This window comes from Camelina sativa, chromosome 11 (assembly GCF_000633955.1).
Source record: "Camelina sativa cultivar DH55 chromosome 11, Cs, whole genome shotgun sequence".
Lineage (NCBI taxonomy): Eukaryota > Viridiplantae > Streptophyta > Magnoliopsida > Brassicales > Brassicaceae > Camelina > Camelina sativa.
The window spans coordinates 38,611,689-38,630,290 of NC_025695.1; the positions used below are offsets into that span (position 1 = coordinate 38,611,689).

The following is an 18,602-nucleotide window of genomic DNA, read 5'->3' on the forward strand; positions in this document are numbered from 1 at the left end:
AAAAAAAAAAAAAAACTAAAACAACACTCTTCAACTCTCAACAATTTCAATCATAAAAATCCAAACTTTAAGTTTCATGGTAAAAAAGAAAAAAAAAGACACGAACATAGAACTACAACTGTTCGGATCCGACAATTGAAGTACAAATGTAGTAATAGAATTAGTCTGATCAACCGTAAGAATCTAGCAATCGAAGAATCTAATGCTAAAGTTGGAGACTTCACACTAAAAAATTGATGACAGTGCAAAGGATAATTAAAGAGAAGCTAGAACGACGGGTAGGTGAAGTGACTAACCGGCAACATCTTGACCATCGTAGATACCACGATGAACGGTACCAAATGTGCCACGTGCAAGAACAGTCTTGATGATGAGTTTAGTAGGATCGATCTCCCACTCAAGTCTCTGTTTCCTCTTCCCAACAAATCCACCGCCGTTAAGAGCAGCGACAGGGGAAGAATAAGCGGAGCCACCACCTATGGCTACGGCGGTTGAGTCTTCTTCATCTCTCTTCTTGTTCTTCTCTAAAGTCAAAGCTCTGCTCAAGTGTCTCTCGAGTTGCTCGTCTAAGCTTTTCAGATCAATCTGATCTGCTCGAACAAACCCATCTTTGCCTTCCTTCATGTTAAAAAGATCCTTTGAATCTTTTTTTTGTTGGTTCTTGTTTGTTCCGATTCGTCTTTTCTCAGATATAATCAAACGCAGAGGAAAATAAAATTAAAGAAAAAGAAAAAAAAAAGAAAAAGGAAAGGGAAGAAGAGAAAGAGAAGAAAAGAAGACCCGCATGTGATTGAGCACATGGTCTTGCCTCGACGCAAATGTATCTGTATTTACATTTATTTATTTCCTCTTTTATTTTCGTCAAATAAAATAGTATTTTGTTGTGTATATCCAAATAAAAATACATGGAAAAAAAATCTACTTGTTATTAATTTAAAGTGTACCAACCATTATTTATTTGTTTGACTAGGATATTATTAAGTTAGAATGTTCAGCCCATTTTTCTGAATGTTCGGCCCATCAAAGCTTTACATTGGTCATTTTGATTTCTAGTGGGATTCTTTGTTCATAACGAAGAGGAGATTTGAGTGTGAATTTCGATTCTCTCTATATGTTGTACATCATTTGTGAAAACAAACCCAAACTATCTACTGTACATCGGTTTGAAATGTCGTAATATCTATATCATTTCTAATAATCGATATAATAGCATCATTTACTATATAATTTGATGGTTCTATTTATATCGGTTTCTATAATCGACTCATTAATATGTATAGACACTTTTAGAATCAGTTAGATAGATGATGGGTTACTCAATTTTATTGACCCTTTTACAATTGATGGATATATTTATGACAGTTTATATATAATCGATGCATTAATTTGTATCGACACTTTTAGAATCAATTAGATAAGGTTACTCATTTGTATTGACACTTTGTTATTTGATGGAAATATCTCTATCCATTTCTATAATGAGTCAGTATCATTTGATAGCCTATGTATTAAGTTATGTTATCCATGTAGTACGCGAGAGGCAGATCCATAAGCCTATCGTTCTAATCTTGATTTGATCAACATGAAGAAACCGGTATTGGCATGTTTAAACGATTAGGCATGCTATAGTAGTCAGTATGTGTTCCATGATGCTATGAACTTGACCAAGTCCCGAAATCCACTATGTATTGTTCTATTTGGAGTAAAATGAAAAATGGACCCAACCATGTCTATATTTTCTTATTTTTGATACGTATAGAACCATGTATCTATATTCTATAGTTATACATATACTTATACCGTTATACGTATGGGATACATTATAAAACTGAATTGACTTGAGTACCGAGGAATGGAACTTTAGAGTGGTGGTTAAGTGTATGTATTGGTTGCTTTTAAATTGCTTGAAGCGTGGATGATTTTGTTGGAGAATCCACGTACCAAATGGCTCCAATCCATGGTCTGTTGTCCCCACCAAAACCTTCACTATTCTTCTTGATCGTTCAATATTATATATGTATTATCCTCTTCAAATAAAGCATCACATATATAACTCATGGTGCTCTTCTTCTTTTTTCATCTTTTATGTATCTTAATATCTCATGTTCCTTGTTACATCAACCATAACAAAATTAAAAGGTCTAAACAACACAAAAGTTCGAAAATATGGGTTAGAATATATATATAATTTCAAAAGAAATAATTGAACAGTACGTCTCCTCAACAGTTGAGGCTCAACTACAACTCTAGAATCGTATACTTAATTATATAAACCCACTTAATTGCTTTATCTAAGAGTTGAAGAATTTCAGCTCAGCACCCATGCGTGTCTTCCTTCACTTAGAAGGAAATTAAATTTAAATATATTCTAAAAAAACTATTACAAAAAAAAAGGTCATGACTCATTCTTGAAGACTTGAAGTCATGTTATTGTTATGTAACATTTATTTTTTAATAGAGATTTGGATTATGAATATATATATATGACCATATAGCCTTTAGGTAGAAGATGGTGTAAGCACGACCGTGCTGGCTGACCATGTAACTAGATAGATGCCTAGCTAGATGGTGTAACTTGTAAGCACTCATGTCCAACATGTGATTACATGATCTTGATATTAAGTCAGTTCTGTGTTTTCTAATATGTTTGTAATTTGTATGTGTTTTGACCTTAATGTACAAGTTTTAAAATACGTGCGTATGTGACTATGTGAGTATTTTCTTTAACCACGCAAAATAAGGCAAAGATAAAAAATGGTGGACCTGCGATATGATTGCTTAAAGACATATAGAAACGGTGGAGGGTTTGTTTTGGGCCCCTGCACACCATTAAAGTCAGTAAGGGATTAAGTGTATCTACTTTTAATTTTAATCCTAATTTATACTATACGGATTACTTATATTATCCTAATGGTTGCTGTATAATCTTATAATACAATAGCGTGGTCAATATAAAATGGCACTGTGCTTGTATGATTGTGGGCAACAGGATCTCACTTATCTGTACATGAGAGATTTGGTTCAGGTTACTAAATCATGGGTCGTCTACACCTATCAATGTAATTTAAGATTTCTTTTCTTATCAAATAAAAACAAATTCGGGTATAATTATTAGTAGCAAGTGCCATTTTTCTGACAAGGAGAACATGTCTATTTCTTTTGAGGATTAATAAGTTTAGATAATTTTGACACCAAATTTTTATATGATAAATAATCTACCATGCATTAGGTCATTGACTTAGCTTATACAGTAGTATGGCTGATGGTTGATACTGAATAGTGAATACACATCTACCTATTTTGTTCAAAATAAAAAATATTGTGAATTGGTAATATGTGAATAAACATCGAGTTGATGATCTCAATAGTAAATTATTCAATACTCCCAATAACTCACATCATTACAAAATCCATCCTATTTTACTAAGTACAATAGCTATATTTCTTCCCCTTGGTAGACTTTTGGAGATCCATATGAAAATAGACCAACCAAAACGGGAAGACAAAACATATTGTGAAACCCAAAGAAGATGGAAATGGAGGGTGCAAAAAGGTACTAAAAAAAAGTGAAAGAACAAATGATTTGGGGGTTTGAACGGTCAAGCCATTGCAAACGAGTATTGAGGAATGAATGATTGGATCTTCCTCTTCTTTCACATTGGATACTATCTTTCACCACCGTTTCTTTCTTACCGTGGACGGAACCAACAAAGCAACAAAGACAAAAGTGAGTCTTTATATAATTTTAAACATGCTTTGACCACAAATGGCTAGATAACTCGTTCTTTGAATTACATATGCTAAATAGTTAGTCTTCAAAATGAAATAAATTGAACGATTAAAACATCTAATTAAATGATTTTTACTAAAGGTTAGATTTTAACCGCGAGCCTATATTTTTTAATTATTAATAATTTAGGTTGTATATTATGTTTGTTTATGACATGTGAACAAATTTATATCAAAATTTGTTTTTGTGGAACAATATTACGTTACCAAAAATAAGAGATAGAATTCAATGTATTTCTTTTTCTTCAAAAAAGTTACGAAGAAAATATTATATTTTAGAGATCTATATTAATGTTGTTTAGGGAGATGCTGTATTAATGTTGTGTCATTTATCTATATTAATGTTGAGTCATTTATTTAAGGAGATAGTGTATATATTTTAAGGAAAAATCAGTTTATATATGTTGATTTTAGCAAACTTATTGATTTTATATAGAGATTTTAACAAGCATGTATATATGGTGTGAATTCTTTTGGTATATTTTGTCGATTGACCATATTTTAATTTGTAAGGATTAACGTTGTTGTCAAAATAAAAAAAAAAGGGATTAACGTTGTGTCATTTGAAAAAAGAAAAAAAACATTTAAACCAAAAAAAAAACTGAAAACGAATAAAAATTTACAAAGCTTATTGGATTTGGTAAACACTGTGGCATCACTACACCTACACTTTAAACGCACGCACGCATCCGTGTTATTATGATATACAAGGTCAGTTTTGTCATTTATTTTCATTATTATATAATCTTCCTCGTCGCTCACTTCTCTTCGCCATTCATTACTGAGATCTTACAGACACAGAATATGTTTTTTTTTTTTGAGTAATGGGGTCGTCTTTTTTCTTCACAGTGCCTTGCTTCATCCGCCAAATAATTTGAGTTTTTCGTTTGCCTTATTTCTTGCTTTGTGTTTTTTGGATACTCTGTTTTGGGAGATTAACGGAAGGAACCAGTTGGTGAGAAAGTAGTTATGGTTTGTCAATCAGCCGGACAGACAAGATTTCGGACACTCAAACACGAACACGGTATCGCAGGAAACATCGTAGTTAGAGTCATTGCATGCTTTCAACCTCTCCAAGATTGCCAGGTTCTTGTTTGAATCAGTTTCTTGTTAATTATTACAAACAGTCTCTGAATGCAATACATTTTTTTTTTCTTCTTTTTATTGATTCTGTTTTGGCTTTGATGCTGTTGCAGGCTGAATATTTTCGTCAGTTGTTGAAGCCCGTCACGTAGAGTGGCTCTCTTCTATATCTGTCATTGTTATTCTAAGTCTTCTGTTCGTGCTGTGTTCTCGAGGGAAGGGGAACAAAGCTTATTCGTTTTAATTGGTAAGTTGAAGACTTGGCACACATTATCTTTAAGTTTCTTTCTTTGGGCGTCCCATTCTTGATTAGATAGCTGATTGGTTTGAGTTAATGTCCTCTGTTTTTTTTGGGACAGTTGATTTGTTTAGTGTTGGATGGGACAAGAACGTGGTTTGTGGTTTCCTACTCAGCGTTTGAGTTCATCGTCTTCCATAGCTTTGTCTCAACTTGGGAAGCAAGACTTGAACTTAATATCTAAAACCTGCGGCGACACCACCGACATGTTTTCTACTCGCGGATCCTATTTTAACGGGTCATATGGTTGGGTTAATTGGTCATCCCACCTTCAGCAGCAGTTCTTGCCTCCTCAAAATCAATGTATGAAGCAGGTACCTCTTAACGTAGATAGTGTTATTCCTAAAGCTGAAGGCCAATGTAGTCAGAAGAGGTTTCTAGTGTTTCATCAGTCAGGCGACCAAACAACTCTGCTGCTAACTTCGGATATCCGGAAATCTTTTGAGGCCCTGAAACAACCTGCCTGTCCTGATATGAAGGAAGAACTCAAAATAACCAACAAAGATTTGTTTGTTTGTCAAGGAATGCAAGGAAACAGCGAACCGGATTTGAAGGAGGACACGGAAGAACTAAATGCATTGCTTTATTCCGAAGACGAGAGTGACTATTGTTCTGAAGAAGATGAGGTTACAAGCCCAAGCACTCTAGTATCATCAGCCCATAGGGACCAAGAAGAAACATTCAATGTTGAAAGCTATGAACAATCATTACATGCTAAAAAGAGAAAGATACTCGAGAGCTCAGCACCTTTTCTTGAAACCTCGAGTGAGAAAATGCTTGACAATGAATCGAGCTGCGGTAGTTGTGAAGACACACGGATTAGTTTTCTGAAACGTTCCAAGCTGTCTATCAACAAGATAGGAGAAGAGAAGATATTTGAGACGGTAAGCCTTTTGCGCAGTATAGTCCCCGGGGAGGAATTGGTGGACCCGATCTTAGTCATCGATAGGGCTATTGATTACCTCAAGTCATTGAAGATGGAAGCCGAGAATCGAGGACATGAGACTCTTTGTTTGCAGGATATCTAAGAAAACAGCAATGGGCAAGTAGACTTTGTTATCTAAACAAAGTAGTAGACATATTGAACAAGTGGTACTCTTGTCAAGATACAAAGGGATCAGCTTGCTGCTCGTTGGAAGATAAACCAAACATTGTCGTGGTGTTGCAAGAACGAAAATTGACTATTGTGTTGATGATTAAGCTTGGATTGTCGTTTAGCTGTTTGTTGTATCATGTAATATTAATTGCTTCTTTTTTTTTTTCTATATTATTTTGTTGATATGGATTTATTATTGTTCAACGTATGAGAGTGGTGGTGAGTCTAGAAAGTTTATACTCTATCCATTTTAATATAGTTGTCGTTCCATGCCTAATTTTTAGTTTTATCAAGTTGTCGTTTTTATTTTCCAAGAGTTGTCGTTTTTAGACTAAAGTATTTTGTGTAAAAACTATGTAAACTATAAGTCTATAACCCGTCTTATAATATGATTTGCAAGAATTTAAACTTTTTTTTAGCAATTTTAAAGTATTTAGAATATTTAAAATTTGGATATTATTTTTTTAAAAATTAATTAAAGTATGTTTTTTGGATACTAGTTTAAAGTATGATTATATTACAAATAATAACATAAAATTTTGATATTTATTTAAATGATAAGAGTTTAATTATGTAAATTTACAAAAAAAGGTTATTTTGTAAAATGTACTTTCGAATCTATACTAAATAAAAGTAGAAGTTATAAGCTCCTAAAAGCGTCCATATAGGATTTCAAACAACCAATAGAAATTTGACATATCACGTATTAACATTTTATACAATTTTCAGAATTTTCTATATTAAGAATTATTTTAAACAACCTATCATAATTTGACATGTCATTCATTAACATTTTTTAAATTTCTAAAATTTTTTAGAAAAAGGAAAATTTTAAATTTATGGAAATCAAAGAACTAAACACAATATCCCACATCGGCTAGAAATTTGTTAGACAATGGTTCAGAACCAGTATAAATAAGATTAATATGCTTCCAACAACGAATGAGCAGGAAAGCTTGATTTATCAGACGTCCAAGTTTAAAAGTTTTATTTGGGTTGATCTGGTTTTTTATTTGATCAAATTAAAACTTTAAATAGTTTCAAAAATATATTATAATATTTAAAAAATTTAAAAGTTTAAATATTATAAATATTGAAACTTTTAAAAGTTCTTAGCTTTTAAAAAGTTTTTAAATATTATAAGTTTTAAATTTTAAAAGTTTAAAATATTATAAATATTGATGCAAAACATAAATTATCTTATTTATTTATATTTGTGCTTTTTATTTCTTATGAGTCGTAAAACATATTTTTGTGTATGATTTTAGCGATGAGTTGATATTCTTTCATTAATTTTTATTTTTGGGTATAAGGAAGAAGGATTGACATCGCAAGACCTTAATTTGATGTTTGAGTCAAATTTTGAGATTTAAAGAAGAAAGATGGACGACAAACACACATGTTTTATTAGCTATACATAGGCATGACCAGAGTTACGGTTGTCACGGTTAAGGTTTATTAACCATCGGTTATGGTTATAAATTTTTATAACCTTAACCAGAACCGTTTAACAAACGGTAAATTGGTTACGTTTAAAAACGGTTACGGTTCAAGCGGTTACTGTTATATACGGTTACAGTTATTTGATAATATGATATGGTTGATATTATTTGATGATATAAATAATTGATATTATTTATTTATAATTACTATGTTCTTATAGTGTACTCATATTTCTATATATCATATGATTCATATTAAATAAATAATTATTAGTATATTTTATTATGTTTTTAAAATATTAAACCAAGTAAGGATTTTGGTTTGAGAAGTTTCTAAACGCGTGGATCTAAAACCAAATAAGTATATGGATAAAATTGTCAATAATTGAGTGCATTTGTTGACTATGCTGGTAATCATGAATTTTACAAATTTTATGAGAAAAGAAATGATTTTGTTCTTGGAGTTTGATGGGTTAACAAGTTGTGTGGTAGTCTAAAAAAAAGGTTTTTAGTGGAAGAATGTGAAGAAGTTGACGAGGAAGAAGAAGAAAAAGAGTATAACGAAGAACCAAACAGTAATGGTTAAGATGACAATTAATACAAAATATGACAATGAAAATGACAAGAAAGAATATAAAGAATAAGGAAACATTGAATAAAAAACACGAAAACAAAGGTGGTAGCGATCAATTAAATATGAAAACGAGTTAAATTCATGATTATAAAATCGTTTTGTCATCAGTTTGATTTGCCTCGCCTGGACGTCAAGTTAAATTTATGATTTTTTTATCAGATTGATTTTATAACATAACTGATTTTTATATTTTTAAAAATAGTGTATCTGAAATTTAATTTTTTTCGTTAGTACTAATTTTAATTTTTTTTATGAGATAATATTTTATTACCATAATCAATCATATATAATTTTTATCAAAATATATCAAATAAACCTACACGCAACGCAATTAATAAGAGAGGATGTTGAATAACCATATTCATTGTTTACAAATTACAAATTAATCTGGGTTTCCACCTAGCCAAACCAGACCAAACACCGGTTCAACGCGAATTCGGCGGCGATTCTTGGTCCGGAGCGGTCTGACTAAAACTGGTGCGGATCAGTTTAATAAAAAACATGGGGGAATAAAGACAATTTTAAGTTAAGTTAAAACAGTACTAATGTAATGACGACGTAATTAAAAAAGAATTAGATAAAGGGAACAAAACCGTAATGTTCGNTTTTTTTTTTTTTTTTTTCAAGAAATCTATTTAGGTTTTTTATTAAAGGCCACATTTTTATGAGTTCACTAAGGCATGTTAAGTTTTCTAATTAGATTACGTTAGAGAGCTTATGAGAGATCCTGGTGGCTTTAATGTTTTGATTGCCTTTTGTTAATTTCAAATATTTTTATCAGCTTTTGGTAACATAATGTAACTCATTTGCTATATCATTGCCTCTTAAGTGAGATTAAATGTCTTATTTCGTTAGATTCTCTTTGGTTTTATGGCTAATGTTACCCCACATTTTTACGACATTGATGATTGATAAGCTTTCTCTTCTCAATGATCAAACCTACATTCTCCATTTATTGCTCTTTTTGCAGAAGTTTTTATTTGGTGGGAGATTGATATTTGGGCCAGATGTTTGGTCTCTTCCTTTTACCATACTGCTCATTGTTACTCCAGTTTGTTTCTTCTCTGTATTTGTTGCAACACATCTTCGCCAAGAGCTCTTACCAAACAACGCTGGACATGCCTTCTTAGTGGCAGGAGTTCTCCTTACTGTCTTTGTAAGTCTTCCTCCAATGCCCTTTTGATATTTGGTTACTTGGGCTGGTTTAGTGTGTTCTTCCTTCATTTATGCTATAAATCACAAATTTTTTTTGATAGGTACTGATCCTTCTCTTCATCACTTCTGCGCGGGATCCTGGAATCGTTCCAAGAAATATGCATCCGCCAGAGGAAGAGATATGCTATGATACAACTATATCAAGTGATGGAAGACAAACACCCACTGTTCAAATTCCTAGGACCAAGGAAGTCATGGTTTATGGTGTTCCTGTTAGAGTTAAATATTGCGATACCTGCATGCTTTACCGGCCTCCTCGTTGCTCCCATTGTTCCATTTGCAACAACTGCGTTGAGCGTTTTGATCATCATTGCCCTTGGGTTGGCCAATGCATTGGAGTGGTAAGCTTATTCACAATCATATTAAACTAGGAAGATATGCAGATACATATTGACATTTGTGTGTGTGTTGTGGGCAGAGAAACTATAGGTACTTCTTTATGTTTGTTTCCTCTGCAACTCTTCTCTGCATCTACCTATTTTCGATGTCTGCTTTATACGTCAAAGTTATGATGGATAACCATCAAGGCACTGTGTGGAGGGCAATGAGAGAATCACCCTGGGCGGTTTTGTTGATGATATATTGCTTTATATCTCTGTGGTTTGTTGGAGGGCTTACTGGTTTTCACTTGTACCTCATTACCACAAACCAGGTTAGTTTTGATCTGCTCTGAGTATTCATTCATTCAGTAGTAAGTTGTGTCTCATCTGATATACCTTCACATTGCAATTTTTAACAGACGACCTATGAGAATTTCCGGTACAGATCAGACAATAGAATCAACGTTTATAACCGTGGCTGTTCAAACAATTTTTTTGAGATATTTTGCTCAAAAGGTAAACCGTCGAGGAATGACTTCAGAGCGTTCGTCAAAGAAGAATCACCGAGGAATATTAGATTGGCTACGACATGGGAACGAGCAGAAGAAGCAGATGAAGAAAACAGGGAGGAACGGCGTCAGAAGGTGGAAGATGAGCTAGACATCGATGAAGATATTATGAACCTACAGCAACGTTCTAATGTAGAACATGGAAGTGATTCAGGGCATCAGAAAATCGATATTGACATTATGAGAGTCGAGTCTAGTGAGAGAGCACCGACGATTCGATCAGAAGCTAGGCATGGTAACTGGGGAGCAAGAAGCAGCAACGCACAGGAAGATATAGTTGATGTGTCTTCTTCAGTCAGGGAAAGTAGAAGCTATGCAGCTGCAGAGGAGGGACGATGAAGTATGGTAGTAAAAAGTGAACAGGGTAATTCTTTTGGAGCTTTCTTACTCTTTCTTACTAAGTTATATTGTTTTCAATGTTTTTTTCATTATTTTATTGGTTTGGTTTGGTTTGGGAGTTGTGGACAACACACTATGGTGGGGGTATCTGTGAATAAGCTTAGTGTAAAAGTTTGGGTAGAGGTCAAAATTAAGTGCTTAATTTTACAACTTGTTTGAATGTTTTGCAGTGATAATTTCTAATGACTTTTAGGTTACTCTTATCTATTGCCTTCAAATAGACAGAACCACGTTTCTTTTTTAAAAATCTATTGCCTTTAAATAGCGGTTTTTTAAAATGTTTGACATCCTTCATTTTAAAAATCTCTCTTTCTCTCTAATAACAACACTCCTTTGGAACAAATTTGGTTTTTGGCATGAGATTTTCAAAACCGCTAATTACCAGGTTCTGATTCCTTTATTGATCTCTGTTTTCGAATCATGAAAATAAGAGCTGGAGAGATGATCGTCGAACAGAACAAAATTAGTGTTATTGATAACAAGACTTGTGCTTATGATTGTGGTGCAACCAAAACCCATCATTGGCGTTGGCGGTTGTAAGGTTAGAATATCGCATGAACCCTAATTTCACTCCGATTTGGGGGATATCGTCTGATCCGCGGTTTCATTAAGCCGGAGTTAAACCCAAAACTAAATTGATTTGGATTTAACCGGCTTTAAATCCAAATTCAATCACACCAAACCGGTTTTCTGCTAACAATGTTTGTTTAAAATCTTGCTCTGCTCGTTTGCAAAAGTTCTCTGCCTCTTTCACTCCTCAGTTGAGATTTCTAGGATTTCTCTTCAAGTTTCGTTAACTGTTTTGAAGAGGTGGACGTCGCTAGAACCCAAGCTTCATCCATAACACCATGTTCTCAGAAGTTACGTGTTTCCTCGATGGGTTTTTCTCAAGTGATCCTTCAAGACAGCTTGAATCCGCTGCCAAGATCAACAAGTTTCTCTTAAAGAGTAAAACTTTCTTTTACTTTTCTTGCAAAGATTCGTCATTTATCATAAAACTCGAATGCCAGGAATAGGGCCTCTTGATACTTAACATCTAACATCTAATACGATCTGGAGTTATAGGTCGTTTTGTTCACTTTCGTGGCGTGGAAGATTTCTCTATGCTTCATGTTAGAAGATTTCCCCTAATCAAATATTTGATATTCATGATCATCAGTGTAATCATTGATTCCCATTGTATTCAATGATCTTTTCTAGTATCAGGCAGCTTGCGGTTTAACAAACATTGCTGTTACTAAACCGGATCTGGTAGTTTCTCACAATGCTGTTCCAAGCTTAGTCAAGCTTATTGTGATAGAATGAAGATACAAAACTTTATTGATTCTGTAAACGTTGTACAAGAACACGCCTAGAGCATCATATTCTCTAGTTCGTCTTCCTCAAATCCTCACGCAGGAGAAAGTCATACAACAAATTACATAAATGTTCTAAGATGAATAAAAGAAGACTTTATACTCGTTCTGCAAACAAGTTAGTTGCAGATATTATTCTTCACTCGAAATTATCATTTTCTCCCTTATCCAAATAATATCTCAACTGTCTTCACACGTGCCAATCCCATGTGACTTCTTCTTACGCACGTACACACGGTGAAGCTTATCATATTGCTTCAAATAGATATTATGTCCGTGAGCAGGTAAGCATTTGTACCTTTGTATATAGTTCGATATAATTATGCTTTGTCACATATATGAGTTTTGACATTATTCTTGCAGGCTATAGGGGCACTGGGTAATGTTTCTGCTCATTCAGTACACCGTAACTATGTTCTTAACTGTGGGGCATTTTGCCACTGTTGAATCAGCTTTCCAAAGATACTACTTCACTTCTCGACGCTCAGAGTTGCCACTCTGACTTTGTGTCACTTGTATCGTGGCAAGCCTTGGCTTACCTTCGAACAGGTCTTTCTTACTTATCTATTTATCTCTTTCTCTCCTCTGTTTGTATCCGTCCACTACTTCTAACATATGAATGCATTGAATAACAGGTGAATTATGCACTAGAACTACATCTTTATTCATATGATGAGAAAGTCTTGGGAAATGTTTGCTCGGTGATTCGGTTTCTGTGTGATGGTTCAGAAGATGGAATCCGGGGTGTGACCGAGGCTGGTTTTGTCCCAAAAGTAGTTGAAGATCTCCAGTTAATTAGTACGTGTCAGAATATATTTAACCCTTTTGTGACATGTTTGGATACTCAAGGCTGACAAACTTTTTTCTTTTGCAGACGCCCTTCCCAATCTGTGCTTATTCCTGTACTGCATATCATTGGCACTATTGTTAGTAAATATAGTCACCAGATCCAAGTATGTAATTAATATTTTATTTATTTTGTCCAATCTTCTGGAGTTATCGTTTATCAAATTGATAGAATGTTTATATCACTACACCACCTATTAGTAGAGAGGACTCAGTGCTTGCTTTGTTATATGTTCCTTGGTTTACAATGTTGTGATTAGATTTTGTAACCAAACAACGAAGTGCTCTGAATAAACCTCTTTGAACTTATTCTTCAGTGTGTGATCAACTGTGGTGTTTTACCCCTTCTTTCCCACTTGTTTACTCAAAACTATGACAAAAACATATAGGAATACACTTTCTTGACGATTTCAAGAATCACTGCAGACTTAAGAGAACAAATTCAGGTGAGAAGTTATTTGTTGCTTTATCATGTGCATCAGTTTTTGATTGTTGTAGTTGCATAACATATACGAAATTTTACCTTTCTGTTGTTGCTATCACTAATTGTTTCCTATTTGTGTTTCTCTTCCCTTGGTGATAACAGTCAGTTATTGATGCAAATTTGATTCCAAGGTTAGTCAATCTGGCTCAAAATACGGAATTGGACATGAAGAAAGAAGCTGTATGGGCAATTTCAAATATGGCCTCAGGTGCTTCTCATGATCAAATCAAGTATGTCGTCCTTCTCTTCTCTCTCTCTTTTGTAGTTTTCTTTTCTAATTGATTATCAATTCACTATCTGCATTGGTGTGATTCAGATACTTGGTGGAGCTTGGCTGCATAGAACCTTTATATGTGATCTCCTGGTATGTCAAGATCCAAGTATCTGTCTGAATGGATTGGAAAACATTTTGAAGGTTGGAGAGGCAGAGAGAAACATAGGAGACGTGAACCATTACTCTCAGCAGATTGAAGATGAGGAAGGGCGAGAAAAGATTGAGAACCTGCAATACCACGAAAGCAATGAAATCTACGAGAAGGCTTTGAAAGTTTCTAGAGACATACTGGGGTGTATAGGATAATGAGAAGACACAACAACAAAATCCCAGGTAATGGATCTGGTCTATTTCTTGGCGACATTTTGGTCTCTAGGACATCACTGGTTCCGTCGATTGAAAGTAACATAGTCGATAGAGGAGCTTTGGCTCCATTGTTGTAATTTATAAAGGATTCATGGAGTCTACACTTGTGTTTCGTTTCGTATTGATTTTTAATGACTTGTAGGATACTCTTACTTATTTGCCTTAAATTAGACGAACCACAGTTTTTCATTCTAAATAAAGAAAGACGACAAGACTCAATTTGTAAAGTCTCTTGACCAAAGTTTTAGAAACCATCCACACCGACCTATTTATAGAGATATATCTTCCAAAGTGAAAACAAAATAAAGCTAAAATTTGAGTAAAAATTGACACATCCTTAAAATAGATGCCGATGTTATTATATATATGACACAAAAGGGATAAAATCACAAGCCAACAAAAGCTAAAACCAAAAATCTGATTCCCAATACTTAAGAGGTCGAGAGAAATAAAACCTTTTTCCGGTGACTGACGAAATGGCTTCTTATTCCGGTTGTTTATTCGTCGTTACTTTGGTAGTTCTTTCACAATTTCTCTTAGCCCCAGCTTCGGCCTTGCTCAACAGAGAATACATCGATGCCAATTGCCAACGAGTCAAAGACAAACCATTCTGCATCCAAACATTAACCACCTATCCTCCTGCTTCTTCTGCCACCGGCCTGGTACTAACCATCTAACCACATAACCTATTCAATCATAATTCTAAAACTCAAACACTTTCTATATAGGTTTTGATGGTTTATTTGCTTATGCGTCTGTGGTAACGCCATTTCAAAAAAAAAATTACAAACTTCCATTAAGTAATCATTATTAAGATCATACAAAATTTATTTTATAACAATATAAAATCTATCTCTTGTTTATTCATTTCAACTCTTTTGAATTCAATCCCCTTGAACATCTTTTAAAATATCATTATTTGTTCATAGCAATTAGCAAACTCAATGACGAAATTGTGTTAAACACTTTACAATATCCTTTAAAACAACAGNAATCTCACTACAACTAACAATTACTTATGTTTTTAAAATTATAGTTGCCACTGGCGGAGGCCGTAATCGGTCTTGCAATAACCCATTGCGAGAAGACAGCTGTTTTCGCAGCTGAGGCGGCCAAAATGGATGCTACGTTAAAGACGCAGTTCAACGAGTCCCACGACGCGTATGTTGGTATTTTGGCGTCTCTAAAGAGTGCAAAACTAGAACTCACTGATTCACCAGACACTGCCAACTACGACGTCATGGTTTCTGGCGATGAAATAATGCGTGTGAAGGGTTTGGTCGAAAAAAACACCGACCCGTCTTCAAAGACGCTCATGGAGATGACATTGCAGATGGAGAAGCTTCTTGATCTGGCTGCTGGAGCCACCGATGCTGTTGACGATGACGATGAGAACTTACATCGTCGTGCTTGAAGTTTGAACTAAGTTACGTTGGGTTTTTATTTTTCGGTTTTTTTGATTGACTTTTGTTAAAAAATTAAAGCATGCATGGCTTCAAAGGACCTGAAACTATTATGTCCCTGATAATTGAATCTTAGGATAATCTCAAACTGATGTGATAATGTCTAAGCAATTAAATTTATACATGCAAGCGTTAATACCGTAGTTGGCCTATTTTTATACATGCATTCGTTTCCTTTTTGCGTATTTCTTACGTATAGCGCTTTACAATGTTTATTATTTGTGTCCTAAATTTTTTTTTTATGTGTCCTCATTTTATTATGTTGCCTTCAAATTCAATGATTAATCGAGGATAGAAATGTTTTATCAAGACATAAATTATCTACCAAGTCATATAAAACAGTATAAAAACATATATAACTACAGGATATAGTTAAACCAATATCATTTAAACAGAGGGTAATATACATATCATACATATAACTATATAAGAACGTTGCCAAGTTATTTTTTTTATATATATATATTATATATATATATATATATACAAAAGGCAAAATGTTCTTTATTATATATAATAAAATATCAAAATACAGTATTGTAGGCAGGAGATAAAGTTGAAAAGATAAAATTTTTAGCTAAATAAAATAGAAAAATAAAGTAACTATTAAAAAACAGAACATTAATTTTTGGTTGATAAAATAAACTTTCTAAGCAATTAATAATGATGAACTCTAAGAAAATGATGAACTCTTGAAAATAATTGAGGGGATAGCACACAAATCCGTTTGGGGGGATAAATAAGTTTAGGCCAGAATTTTGTCAAAATTTCCTGTAACTTTCTCTATAAAACAATTTTTGTTAAAAAAAACAAGTGGCTTCTTGTGCATGCATCCATAGTTATAAAAATAAAGTGGCCAGTGTTTTTTATGTCATGTGTAGTGTTTGTCAATAATTCTTTTCAAAAAGGGTACAATCGTCCATCTCCACCTTACATATGCCATTGATCTAATATTAGGTCATTTTATGGTCATGCACCAAATTCTCCGAAAAAGGAGATAATAATAAGAAGATTAACCAATTAGTGTGACCCATCTGTATTTTGAAGTTCTATATAGAGAATGAAAGAAAACCAGAAAGTCTAAGAGAAAGTGAATGTGAACTAAATCTTAAACATTGACCAATCTTGAAGCAAATGGGCAAAAGGTGTAATGTATCTATTATGCGTGCAAGTATTATATAAACCAGACAACAATTGTTGATACATTAGTCATTACCACAATCTAGATATTAACGAAGGGATGGCTTCTTCTTCTTCCTACTGTTTTGGCCTCCGTTCTCTTGCAGTTGTGTTACTATTTCTCTTAGTCTCTCCTACTGTTAGGGGTAGGCCTGTAACCTAATAAAAGGCCCAGCCCATGAGAAGGCCCAAATAAATTTTTAAGAAGGAAAGGGGTATTTTGGTCTTTGTAATGGACGAACCGACACAGTTCCCTATAAAAGCGGACGCACGACGTTCGCAAAAAAGGGCTTATTTTCACCCGTAAAAGGTTTAAAGAAAGGGACCCGAAGACTCGTCCACTTTAACTCGTCCGTTCTAAACTCGTTCATTATTTGCTAACTCGTCTAAGTTTTATTGTAACCCGTATTTTGTGCTTCGACACCAATTAATAGAAGAAAACTTCGACCATCCTTTTACCGAACTAGACATCAACAGCCGGCCACAAAATACATCGACGCCATATGCCGACGTACCACCAACAAAGCCTTTTGCGTCAAAACTTTGAACGCATATCATTTTAAAACTAATCGATATATCTATCACTTGTTAAAAATTTGTAATTGCAAGTATGTCCATGTATCAATCTCAATCAGTATATTATTCGAATCTGTAGTTCCAAGCGGCTGAGGCCACGCTCAGCCTCACCATGTCTTATGCCCGTAAGTCTGCGAAAAGCGGCAAAGGAGAATCCAAAAATTGAAGAAGCAGTTTGCGGCGAGTCAAGATGCCTTTGCGACCATTATCACGTCTCAAGAGCGCTGCCTTGGGACTCAAGGAATCGCCAGATACTGCAAACTATGACGTCATGGTTTGTACCGACAGTACAAGGATAGTGAAGAATTTGGTAGGTAAAAATACTGACAAGGCATCTAAGACTATCCTGATGATGACATTGCGGATGGAGAAGCTTCTTGCTATTGCCGTTGGAGCCACAGTAGCTGTTGGCTGGTGAAGACCCCCATAAATTTACTTGGTATTTTTCGAAGTAAAACTTATAATAAAATAGTTAAAATGTGCTTGTATTTTTAGAAGTAAAACTTATAAAAATAGTTAAAATGTGCTTATTGACCCCCATAATTTTTGTTTTCCCGAAATAGATTTCAGTCATTTGAGAAAAAATTATCTCTGTAAACATAATGGCTACCTCCGCCACTACATACGGTCGTCCGATTTGGCAAATTGGTTTACTTGTCGAAATCTGAAATGAAAAGAGATGTTCTTTATATACTAAAAAAGCACGTTAATTTGTCAAATTATATGACAAACTAACCTCCCTTAAAAGGAAATTAAACACTAAATATAGTTTTTTTATAACAAAAACAGGTTAAGCTATATATATAGTTGATTGTTTTAAGTTTGTGTAGCTTGTTTGTTCGGCGAAAATATAAAGAAAAAAACGTGAATTTATAATGTTACATCTAGAGGTGCTAGTATAGGTTTGAGTTCCCTAGAAAAATACTTAGGTTTAAAGGAGAACTTTGTATTCACCCATTCATCTTTCAGCCAATCAAAATCTTATATCTAATATTTTTTTAAATAATACATCAAAATTAAATTAAAAAATGAAAAAAAAATAAAAAAACAAATTATGTATACATTTTTATTTAAGTTAAGTTAACTATTGGCTTGATTTAGATTTTACAGTTAAACGAAGTTATATATCCGAGTTGGGTTTATAAATGAGAATTAGGGTTTAGAATTTACAATTAAAACAAAATTATATGTCGGTTTTGGTTTACAAATGAGGT

At 33.8% G+C, this 18,602-nt stretch overlaps 4 protein-coding genes, 1 long non-coding RNA gene and 1 pseudogene across 5 annotated transcripts in view; 5 read left to right on the plus strand and 1 right to left on the minus strand.

Moving 5' to 3' along the window:
* The window catches only part of LOC104725507 (serine/threonine-protein kinase HT1), a 2,848-nt gene extending 2,048 nt beyond the window's left edge, over positions 1-800 (minus strand). Inside the window, exon 1 of the mRNA XM_010444178.2 lies at positions 297-800. Coding sequence (XP_010442480.1) covers positions 297-624 — 328 coding nt within the window. The 5' untranslated portion in view covers positions 625-800. The remainder of the gene's footprint in view (positions 1-296) is intronic.
* On the plus strand, positions 4,577-6,555 carry LOC104725508 (transcription factor bHLH145). Its single transcript, XM_010444179.1, has 3 exons — positions 4,577-4,875; positions 4,986-5,119; positions 5,232-6,555. Exon 3 carries the CDS (start codon positions 5,251-5,253, stop codon positions 6,196-6,198), a length of 948 nt encoding a protein of 315 aa, XP_010442481.1. The 5' UTR covers positions 4,577-4,875; positions 4,986-5,119; positions 5,232-5,250; the 3' UTR covers positions 6,199-6,555.
* On the plus strand, positions 9,232-11,046 carry LOC104725510 (probable protein S-acyltransferase 9). Its single transcript, XM_010444180.2, has 4 exons — positions 9,232-9,498; positions 9,599-9,898; positions 9,976-10,209; positions 10,297-11,046. Exons 1-4 carry the CDS (start codon positions 9,247-9,249, stop codon positions 10,783-10,785), a joined length of 1,275 nt encoding a protein of 424 aa, XP_010442482.1. The 5' UTR covers positions 9,232-9,246; the 3' UTR covers positions 10,786-11,046.
* Positions 12,437-14,337, plus strand: LOC104725512. Its single transcript, XR_757923.2, has 5 exons — positions 12,437-12,749; positions 12,836-12,998; positions 13,075-13,492; positions 13,633-13,760; positions 13,847-14,337. It is a non-coding gene; the product is annotated as an uncharacterized LOC104725512 (long non-coding RNA).
* LOC104725513 lies at positions 14,573-15,771 on the plus strand. The gene is made up of 2 exons (XM_010444181.2): positions 14,573-14,832; positions 15,207-15,771. Exons 1-2 carry the CDS (start codon positions 14,647-14,649, stop codon positions 15,582-15,584), a joined length of 564 nt encoding a protein of 187 aa, XP_010442483.1. The 5' UTR covers positions 14,573-14,646; the 3' UTR covers positions 15,585-15,771.
* On the plus strand, positions 16,741-17,806 carry LOC104728752 (annotated as a pseudogene).

Excerpts from the sequence above, each read along its gene's own strand:
- LOC104725510 (XM_010444180.2), top strand. The coding sequence starts at position 9,247 with ATGATTGATAAGCTTTCTCTTCTCAATGATCAAACCTACATTCTCCAT. Across the intron at positions 9,899-9,975 it reads TTGGCCAATGCATTGGAGTG|AGAAACTATAGGTACTTCTT; the intron begins GTAAGCTTATTC and ends TGTTGTGGGCAG. Across the intron at positions 10,210-10,296 it reads ACCTCATTACCACAAACCAG|ACGACCTATGAGAATTTCCG; the intron begins GTTAGTTTTGAT and ends AATTTTTAACAG.
- LOC104725508 (XM_010444179.1), top strand. The coding sequence starts at position 5,251 with ATGGGACAAGAACGTGGTTTGTGGTTTCCTACTCAGCGTTTGAGTTCA.
- LOC104725513 (XM_010444181.2), top strand. The coding sequence starts at position 14,647 with ATGGCTTCTTATTCCGGTTGTTTATTCGTCGTTACTTTGGTAGTTCTT. Across the intron at positions 14,833-15,206 it reads CTTCTTCTGCCACCGGCCTG|TTGCCACTGGCGGAGGCCGT; the intron begins GTACTAACCATC and ends TTAAAATTATAG.